This window comes from Rhodnius prolixus, unplaced genomic scaffold (genome assembly GCF_049639745.1).
Source record: "Rhodnius prolixus isolate KJV_2025 unplaced genomic scaffold, Rpr scaffold_6, whole genome shotgun sequence".
In the NCBI taxonomy this organism is placed as follows: domain Eukaryota; kingdom Metazoa; phylum Arthropoda; class Insecta; order Hemiptera; family Reduviidae; genus Rhodnius; species Rhodnius prolixus.
This window is the reverse complement of record NW_027411634.1, coordinates 41,199,472-41,210,674: the sequence shown is the minus strand read 5'-3', so window position 1 is coordinate 41,210,674 and position 11,203 is coordinate 41,199,472. Positions and strand designations below refer to the sequence as shown.

The 11,203-nt window shown below is 37.9% G+C and overlaps 1 protein-coding gene across 2 annotated transcripts in view; it reads left to right on the top strand.

Moving 5' to 3' along the window:
- The first annotated feature begins 945 nt into the window (after window positions 1-945).
- Scgdelta (sarcoglycan delta) overlaps window positions 946-11,203 on the top strand; it is a 302,399-nt gene continuing 292,141 nt past the window's right edge. For both annotated transcript variants that reach the window (XM_074140522.1, XM_074140521.1), the window contains exon 1: window positions 946-1,176. In XM_074140522.1, coding sequence (XP_073996623.1) covers window positions 1,023-1,176 — 154 coding nt within the window. In that variant the 5' untranslated portion in view covers window positions 946-1,022. The remainder of the gene's footprint in view (window positions 1,177-11,203) is intronic.

Below are 11,203 nucleotides of genomic sequence, written 5' to 3'. Positions count from 1 at the left end.
TATGTGGACGGGCATTGTCGTGCAACAACACAACACCTTTTGACAGTAGTCCTCGACGTTTGCTTCCAATTGCAGGCTTCAACTTGTCAGTATATATGAGGCCCCATACAAAATTATTATTACTAATAACTCTGTAAATCTTAGCCCGATTTTGGTAAAATTAGGCAGGTCAATTATATTTACAACATTTTTTTGGGAAAACTGCTTTGGGAGGGGCACTGTCTTTAGGGAAATTGAAAATCGGGCATAATCACAATACTTCCTATTTTCTGAGGCTGAAGAGGGGTAATGTGCATGGATATAATGATTTGTTTTTCGTTGAAAATCTTCTCTTTTTTTATTTAAATGCTGGAGAGATTTTTTCTCCTCCATGAAAATATAGGGAAAACCCTATTTCAATAATTTTGAAATGTTGAGTGGACCTTTGTAACAGAAAGCTGGCTGCTAACTGTCCCTAAACCCAACTGTTTCCGTCCCTTCTGCAGAGACCCTATCCTATCACAGTCATAACCTTGTCCTGGTCTTTTGTTTTATTTTTTTGCGAACCGCCCCCACCCCCACTCCAGTAAAGCAAAAAAAAAAAAGCTGGAAAAAAAAACCTCGCATGGGTTATAACCACAACTTTATTATTTTTTAATCAAAATGAAACTTAATCTATGGACCAAGCTGAGCTTTATCCCATGGCTATACCCATTACGTGAATGGGGAAAAATTGCAATTTTAAATCTAGCCAAGTTGGTTGTGGGGTGAAGGGGCGCGGTCCACACCCTTCCAGGCGCCCAGCAAATAATTAAATAATAAAAACAATACAACAATAATACGGGGGGACCAAAAAAAAAGAAGAGGGGCTTTTTTTTTCGTCGTGTGACGAAAGTTGGCAAACTTGTAAAGTTTTTGCTGGCTGCATGATTAAGGTTTGAATAAAGATAGGGAAGGTTTTTTTTGGCATTATCATTATTATTATCTTTTATTATCGCGCCGGTTGAAAGGCGTGGAAATTAAAGTCAACATTCTAATGGTGAATGGAGGAGAAAACAGAATTAACACAAATTGCGAAGTTTTTTTGCATTCGTTTTGGGCCAAATAAAACTTTTCTCTTTTTACTTTCTCGGGAAATTCATTTTTGGCATGTTCTGGCAGAGTTGGCAGCAAACTTCCTTCTAAAGACTCCACTTGGTGAGTAGTTACTCTTAAGTTTGAATTAAAAAAAAAAAAATCACCTGACGGAAACGTGAATCTATTAAACAATTTAAGGAGAGGTTATGGGCGGACACGAGTCCCTTAAATGCCCCTAATATTCCTGTGAAGCTACATTTTGAAGGCAACTGAAATTTATAATGAGGATTCTAAGTTTGCTGCAAAAGGTGGAAATTGGAAAAAGTGACAGTCGAACGTGCACCAGACTTTTCCTTCCCTTTTTATAAGAAGCTATTTTTTCACAGTTTTCACTGGAAATACAATGAAAACCTCTTGAGTGCGGTTAAATTCCAGGACTTTAAAATGTTCTATTGGTATTACGCAGGGAGTCACTACTTGACCGTACAAAAAAAAACCTAGATTCCTCTTTGATTGCTGCAAACATCAAGGATTTCCTTGTGAATCTATATATAAGACTAGACATTTGTTCGATCCTCGAAAAGATATGCGGCCCCCCCGCTTATAATTTGATAGTTGGCAGAACTGGTTGAAGAGGAAGGAGTGGGGGCTCCAGCTTGTGCCTGGGAGTTTTTGAGCCCAGTTGCTCCGGGGGCCTTCTCACCTTGAGTTTATGAAGGAGTACAGCTTCAGTTAGCATATGATCAGGACTTAATAGCCAGGGTCCCAGCCATCTGGTGTGTCTTAAAGAAGAAAACAAAATGGGGAACTCTGTTTTCGTTTTGTATTAGATCAGGTGCCAGTGTCAATTATTGTTGAATAAGTCAGTCTGTGTTGCAAATTGTAAAACAAACGAAAAGAACTGTAAGTCTTATCAATTATATTTTAGGTCTAGGGCCTGTATTTGTATCTTTTGGTGTTCTTTTTTTGATTGTAAAATAAAATTATTTTGTTCATCTCTATCGTATTCTAAGTGTTGGTGGCGTTCCTCACCCTTTCCTTTATTTTATGTTATTTTTGTGCTCTTACCACTTGCCAAATTTTACTTTTGCAAAGTTTCTTCAATATTGGTAACCTATTCTAACAGACGAAGATTCTCCTCTGATGGATGGAAGAGTACTAGTGGCTTCCAAGTGTAACAGGAACAATGAGAGCTGTAAATATAGCAGCCGGCATGACTTTGCCTGCCATTATTCCACAAACTTATATCTGCTTCAGATAGAGCGCAGCTTATATTAAGGTGAGTGTTCAGATATTTGGGATGTAGATGCCAATGAAGCATCGGATGGCTTGGGAAGGTTATTGTGGAATTTTTCGAGGTTCCAATCCTTTTTATGGTACTGTACAATACTCCGAACAGCCGCCAAAGAATGGGTAACATCTGGGCGCCGGAGTAGTGGGTTGGAAATCCTAGGCTATGGGCCTTAAGTTCATTATTAACTAATTAATCGTTTATCACTCCCAATTTAGGTCTCCTGTCTGCAGTCTGAGAAAGCATATGCAGCGGATATCCTGAGTAGGTTTTGTTCAGGAAGAGCAGGAAACGCCAATGTTCGTGTTGTGTTGGAAGATCTCTTATGACTTCAGGACTAAGGCCTTCATACTTTTACCCAGGAACCGCTCACCTATCTACTCTGTTTTGGCCTTCTGATCTAGCCTAGACGTAGATATGAAGCCTTTTTCACCAACCACCACTAAATAATCTAATCTCGTAAGTTTTAAGAAATTGAATTTGTGAAGTTATGTGGCTAGACAAAGTCACGTGAGGTAATCCAAGCAGAGTGTTGAATAATATATACTTTCAGATGCTAATTATAAGTGTCAAACTTGCTTCTAGAAGTTTACAAACAAAATTATTATAATGGGGAAAATTTTTGCGAAATAATTGAAGTTTTAGACTTTGTTACGCTTTTACATGTTTTTCTTTTTTGGCACAAGCAGAAATAAATCTGATTTAGAGAGAGATATTTATGTATTGAATGTGCCTGCTCCTAACCAAACCAATCAGTAAATCTCAATTAAATTTCCCAATTCCTGAACTACTCACCTAAACCGTCCTGTGTGTTCCCTGGCAACAACTTGGGGGAACAACCTATCATAATTAATATTTCGCGCCTCCAGGGAGTCTGCTCGAGAGATAGTTGTACGTTCTCACAGGGGGTTCTGTGTGAGCTCTTGTCACGTGGGGCCCTGGTATTTATATATATTTGAGGCTACCACATTAGTTTTAATTAGTGATCCGAACAGCTGGAACGAACTGTGAAACTCTGGTGGAATTATACTGTAACTAACTAAAGAATGAATAAAGACTAGCGCGTATACTGTGGCCTTTGCAAAAAAAAAAAAAAAATATGGCGTTCTTTACCAGACAATTCACAAACCTGTTGTGAAGGCACATAATTTCTCGTACCTTTAAGGTTTTTTTTTTTTTTTGAAACACGGATGTTATACTTATGTTAAAAATTTAGGATTGATTCCATGAAGGATGAGGCCAAGTTGTTCTTCATGACGAAGAACACAGACTCTTCGTTGCCAGGTCCATCGTTCGCCATCAAGAGAGCTACGAGTGATGAGAGCTGTGAATGATCTTTTTTTTTGAAAAGTAAATGTCAGTAAATTTAAGCCAATGGATGCGGCCATAACTTAGTGATCATAATCATTCACCCAGAAGTTGCACTTTAAAAAGAGGTGTTTTTTTGGGTACTTTTTTGAGATTCTCTCGAAAATAGGACCTTTTTATTCTAAAACCCAGCATGGTTACTGAACTCATTATTGATCTGCAATCAATGATACCTGCGACTTCGTTTCCGTGAGTGCACTGCATACCCACATTCTATAATTTCTATTTGGATTTTTTTTTCTAGTAAAAATTATTACAGTATAAATCTGGGAGCGTGGATACGATTCGCCCCCGCACTAAAGTACCATTTCAATGCTACATAAGGATTTACAAACTGTATAATGTAAGTAAAAATTAAATATATTTTTTTGAAAGTCAGATTAATTTTCTGTTTTTGAATTATTTGAAAGATAGAAATGAATGATTGAAAATTTAGCCAATCGCCTAGATATTTCTGAAGATCATAGTTATATACAACTCTTAAATTATTGCCAAAGTAATTTGTGAGGTTTCAGTTTGTGAATCGGCCGCCAGATAGCAGCATAAGTGGTTTAGTTGAAGGTTATATTTACGTCCCTAAGAGGGTGGAGCTCTTAATGTGCTTTATCCTGTGATGTGGGAACTTGTAAAAGCGGTTCTCTCTCTCTCGACGATGATATCCCCCCCAAACACTCTCTCCAGCGGCTGTAGTCATTCTGGGGGGGGATACAGATCTCAGAACTATTCCGGGTGAAGCCCAACATCACGGAATGGAGATAACCACGACGAGCTGTCGAGGAGGTCTGTCTGTAGTAACAGTTTGTACAGGATATCTGTGCGACAGCCCTTCCTCGTCCCCTTTAGCGGGAGTGGGGGTGGATGTAACTTCCTAGATGTTCCTCCACAAGTAGCTTTTGTCATCTTCAGCCACTCCAGAGCGCCTGGAGTCTTGATAATACTTAGCTCCTTTCCTCCTCTTGTTTGGCTTTCACTTGGAACCTCCACCCGTTCTACATCATCAGCACGATACTCTCCGGCTTTGTAACCTAGGCGATTACCCCCCGACAGCAAGAATTTTCTTACTTTTTCCCCCTTTTTTTTTGCAAACCCCTCAAAGTGGTTACATTGTGCCCATGACAATGGAATGTAAACTTCAATAATTTTTACACATGAATTCCCAGATTTCCGTTTTATTTTGAAAAACACTATCTTCAGCTAATATCCGGTGTCGAAGAAAATCAGCTGTTCAACACTAAAGGAATTTCCCGTTACCACAATTAACGTAATTAAATTTTACAAAAACGTGGAATTTGTACCAAAAAGCTAATTTCTTGCAATACCACACTAATCACACTTCTTACTATTTCTTTTTTAACGTGATATTCTGCACTGTGACTGTATCTATAAGTAACCTGGAGGGACTATTCAGCCCTTCTGCACACCCTGATGGGTAACAACAACTCACTAGATCAGCGTTTCCTAACCTTATTTTGGCTCGCTTACCACTTGGTAGTACATCATGCTCGTAAATTGTACCACTTCGTAAAAATGATTGTATTTCGTGCAATTTTGTTATTCCGAGTGTGTCATTTTACTATTATCATCTTTATTTGTATAGAGATACAAATGTATCTGCTACAAAGGAGTTTAAGTTCATGTTCACTTTATAAACTTTGTAGACTATAAGATCTTAGTTTTAAAACTTTTTTTAAATAATTAAAAATTGCCTACATATTTTTATCTTCAAAATTATTAATTACTTTACAAAGTTCTTCCTTCAGGATTATTACATTTCTATATACGGAGTGGGATTCTAAAACTTTCATAGACTGGGCACAGCTGATAAACAATTAATGTTTCCGGCTTGTTCTTATTGCACATTAGACAATGATCTTTGGGGTTTGATTGTACAAAATTACATTATTGATTTTTTAAATTTAATAACATAAGGGGGGCCACCAAATCTTATTTCAGATATAGAATTCTTATAACTTGAAAAGAAAGGAATTTATCTAAAATATTGTTGACCAACATTTTGTAATAAATTTGGAGAATTCCAAAATATGTTACACATAATGTTATTTACTTTATTTGAATCAGTTAAGTGCAAATGTTCCCCTAATAAGCCCAAATCTTCTAGATTAATTTCTTTTAAGCATTCCAACTACCTGTAAGTACCAATTAAATTTAATGTTGCTTGAACAGGAGCTTACTCCATTACAATCCAGTCTCTTTAAGCAGCAGATCTTTACATAGTTATCATTTAAGTTCTGTCACATGATAATTCTATTAAATTTTCTTTATCTTTTATCGATAATGATATAGCTTTTAGTAAAATTTTCTTTATAGAAGGGGGGTTTTGAAATCCAATTATCATTTGTGTTTTGGGAAAATACTCAGTGAAAGACAATTTTGAATCCTGTTAAATGTGCTATTTATATTTTCTCGTATATCTTGAGATAGACTGACCTTATTACTCTGTACATATTAACAACTTTACTGTATAATATTATTAATTAAAATAATTTTTATGTATTATTGGGAAAAACGTTTCTATGATATTATTTTTTAATGTCCGCCATTATTGATTATTTTTCGTGTACCACCAACCAGCAACTCGCGTATCACAGGTTGGGAATCGCTGCACTAAAATTCTGTATCTTATTAATATGGCATATTATATTACTAACTTATAATTTTAAATTTTTAATTGCATTCATTTATACTAAATTTTAAAATATTATATTGGATTTGTAGTATTATTTTTGTTTTATTTCTACAAAAATGAAAACTTTTAGCCACTAGTGACTTTGTTTTGAACATTATTCGGTTTAATAATGGGCACATTATTTAGCGATCGCAGAAAAAAAGAAAGAAAAAAGCAAAACACTTTTCGTGTTCAGGGGATCCCAAAACTTGAGCGCAATGTTCAAAAAGTGTTTCCGTTTATACATTATTTCCGCCCAGGATCTTTAGCCTGCCCACACCCCCAGTTAGGCTGTAGGATGCACTAAAACATTTCCAGACCCCGGTCTGCACAGGTAGCAAGCTTATGCAAAACAGTTAGTTCTGGATTGTGTTGTGCTGCCGCCTCTCGCGGTACACATCGCTTGGTTGCCGCCCCCACCAGCAGGTATAGGTCGCTCTTTCCATTATCCTCTAACCAGACCACTTTCCACCACTTCTTGAACCTTTCGCTAATACTGATCGTGGTTGTAGTAACCATTACAATTGCAAAGCCCTCTTCTTCGTTTTACACAGTTTGCTTGTTTGGGTTCTCTGTCTGGACAATAAAAGGTTCGGGGGGGGAGTCCACACCCCAAGATCTTCCACGCCATTCCAAAACCACTTTGGAGCGTGTGGTGTCTTCCTAAACCTTGTGGCCGTCTTGTATAATTCAGTAGTACAACCCTGGGACTGGGCGAACGCGCGCGGAAGAGATCTGTTGGGTTGATTGTAAAGCTTTCTCCAAGTCCAAGTTGATGTACATCTCTGTCTGTGGTGGTGAGCAACTACCCAGGGTATATTTGGTGCTTGGCTGAAGGTTGGGGGGTGCAGGTTTTCCCTTTCTCTTGTACAGCTACCTCACAGACTTTTCACAATGGTTTTGATCACCCTCTCTAGAGGGTGGGTTTTCCATTTTCTTTCTAGTAGGAATCTTACTTTCTGGCCAAGAGTCTGTACGCCAAACAACAATGAAACGTTCTAAAAATCTTTACAGCTGTTTCTGACCCAGCTGCCAACTATATATCTAAAATAACAGACCTTTTTTCCAAGCAAATTTAGCTCACGATCTATATGAATAATAAATTGAATTCACTCTGTACTATTCAAAATAATGAAAACTTAATGTAAAGTCACGTAAATATTTGAATGCCTAATTGTGGAAATATGATGACTTGCGAATTTCCATTTTTGAAGTGAATACGTCTTTAAATTTGCTATCATATGGAGGCAATCCAAAAATTCCTAATGATAACAAAATCGGGGAATACAGTTTGGCATTATAGTTTCGAATCTATCGTCTACATCCAAAATTAAATTAGACCACTGGATAGCTAAAGGATCAAAGAATTCATTAGGATTAGCGAGGACTGTGACGCATCGCGCGAGGTGAGGGGGAAGCGCCACCATTTTGAGATCATTTTGCTGCTTATCGAGATTTGCAATTAGTAGTAACTTTTGACTCGGAGAAGCTACGATGTTCGTTTAAGTTTTAATCGTCAGCTGTCGTCACAATCTATCGATTGTATAGAAAACATTAGTGTAAAATAGTGACATTGAATATAATAAGGTGTTAAAATAAAAAAATATTATCAAAAATATATAATGTTGGCCTATACGCGTCGAAAAGCCAAAACGAAATACCAAGAGATCGTATACGGTTGGAAAGGGCTTCTCAAGAACAATCGAATGGTAATAATAAAACACCATATGACCGAGTCAAGCTGTGAATGAATGCGGCCGAGCGGATCACCGACGACGGTGTCCAGTACATCTGCAGCTGGGGCGGTTGAAATTATACATGTGGATGATGAAATCGCTTCTACATTGACAACGGACTGTACAGGCATAGATTGTGTTCGATCGTCGATTCGTTTCCTTGATTTCATCCTAAATACATAAATAAAAATATTTTATATAAAAAATATAACCCGTTACGTAAACGTATTCACGTACAACACACGGCCGGGTCCATGACGCAGCCACAGTTTTTTCTTTTAGGACAAAATTTAGGATCTCTGCACATTTGCTCTGCTGGGATCGAAAGTTTGCGATGGGAGACTAATTTTTTCCTGAATCCTGAGGCTCCGGGAGCCAATAGTCTCAGATCTTGATGCACCTTGGAATTAAAACAAAACCTGCAACTCGAAAAAGCTTCAGTTCTGAAGGCTGAAAAACGAAAGTAATGCCTTTCAGCCCAGAAATAATAGACTTGCTGAAATTCTCTTTCAGGAAGTTAGCTTGAAAAGAAAGCTCACGTCTTCCAAGAGCTACACATCCTGTTCACTTTCTAAAGCCCAAACATTTGCTCACCAGAGTATTTTCATTTGAATAGAGAAATAAATCAAGTATAAAAAAGTATCGATTTCAGTGTCTTGGAGACAAGATACGAGGCTAGTCAGGGAGGCTTCAGGAAGTTGATCGTATAAGTAATAGTTGGACGTGAGTAGGCCGGGAGACGGCACAAATGGGGCGGACATACATCCCCCCATAGCCCCCCCCTAAGCATTACCATAAAGTTACAAATCATAGCGCCAACAAAGCTCCATCTGCGCTCTAGCGGCCGGTAAGAAGAAACGTGTATACATACTCAATCGCAGTTCTGGTTTGCGTGCTCTTACAGTCCAATCTGTTTTGTAAGATCTTCCCCATTTAGTTAGACTATCGTAGGGAATCACTTACCACTATCTAATGTACTTCCTGTAGATTTATCTTAGATGTAGATAGTCATCAGTTCACTTCCGCTTCCTCTCGTAAGAGGAATATTTATTTTTGTGAAGATTATCGAATTTTGGATTTTCACTATAAAATATGTTCTCAAGTTTATCCCCGAGGTGCTGCAGCTAAAGCAGGATTAGTCTGTCGATTGCTTCTAGATGGAGTTGTAGGAACCACTAAGTTTTCTCTAACTAGATCAAACTTTCTGTATGGACTTATCACCGGGAAATATAGGGAACGAAGTCCTCCCACCCAAGTCTGAAAAAAGTGGGTACTAAAGGAAATGCTCCATGTGCGTTTGTGATCACTCCGGTGATCCCCAGTGGGACCGGAAATTCACTTATTTGCCCGAAGAAGCTTTCTCCTGAGGAACTATTTTAGCACAGTTTAAGGCACTACCACTAACGTAATATTAACAAGTTATAAAAGAGGTTCGAAACTTCTAAAGTTTAAAGAAAATGATCAAGCAAGAAATTGTACATTTCGCTAGCAATTTTTCTCATGAAAATTGTTTTTAGATGAGTTTCCAGAGTAGTGGGAAATTTAAGTTTTTTCCTTCAGAGAAAATTCTATCGTTTTACCGCCGGAACTACAATTTTTTATTTTTACAAAATTTATATCTACAAGAGCAATAAAGAGACCTGCAAAAACCGTCTCCGTTTGGAAGCCAGATAAGTCATATTATCCAGGGACGATTTTTTTTACCAAAAAGTTTTTTTTGGGGGGCGTTTATTTTTGCTCCAATCAGCGCGTTGGCGTTATAAGTATCAGTGATAACAGAACTATGAATTACAGAAGTATACGAGTGGAGAAGTTACTGCAGTAGTAACACTCCAAAATATTAGGCTGTTAGTCGCTCTCTTCACTTGAGAGGAGATCACGAGGGCCACTGTCTCTTTTAAGGCGTCTTGTCCCCGGGTTATCAGGAAGAGTTCTAGAAGAAAGATTTTTGAGCTAGAGGATTGATATGAGATTGCAGGTTGAAGTGGAGTTTTCTGTATCTTGTTTTCAGCGACTTGTGGTGACAAAAGGAATGTTAAGGTCCAGTGTGTTATAGTCCAGGTTGGGAGACATAAAATGGAACGTGTACAATAGTTCGTAGTATTTTAGATTGTAGAGATTAAATCCTTTGGAGATTGGAGCGTTTGGTTGAACCCCACAGCTCTATTCCATACGCCCAGATGGTTTTCACAATAGTAGTATAAATCAGTCTTTTGTTGTCCAGAGAGAGTTTTGATCTGTCGTCTAAGAGTCTTTTAAGTAGTCGATAGCGTCTGTTTAGTTCTGTTCTTTTAAGTCTAGTGTAGGGTTTCCAAGAAAGTCTTCGGTCTAAGAAAAGCCCAAGGTAGCGGGCAACGGATTTTTCCAAAATAGAAAATATTTATTGACTCCAATCGCCACGGGAATCGTGAGGCACCAAGACCTAGAAACCTCACTCCAGAAACTAGACTCTTCGAGATACGGCCATCATCCCTCACGGATGATAAGAAAGGAATTTTGACTTGGAAAGGGCGTACATTGAAGGGACAATGAAACATTTATTGTGATAATTGTTGGTGAGAGGTGGGACAGAGGAGGGGATGAACAGGAGGAATTTGTACGAAACTTTCAACGTAGAAGAGTTCCAACTTTTAGCTGAGAAGACAGTTGGCTCTTAGAGTGGCTAATTGCCTGCTCCAGTACCGTTGGCTAATTTTAAGCTAGCGTTAATAAATGTACAATCCGTGTACTAAACGACAACATGCCATCTGAAGTTGAGAACAAGCAACTTAACGTTGTCGCCGCGCTAATAAATAGAAAGAAACTTGGGATTTTAAACAATAATTACAATTTTAATTCAACGGAGACCATAAAGACTAAGTAATTAAATTAGTTTTACTTAGTTGGTTCAATTTCAACATTTTCCCATTTATAAAATTTTTGATTAAAAAAAAAAATTTTTTTTCAAGTGTGCTTGGCTGGGGCCGCAGTAATAACAAAAGTATTAACAAGGTTGGCAGTACTGCTCTCGCTATAAGAGCCAACACTGTCTTCCATAAACTGTGTCGGTGGGTAATAATTTTCCCA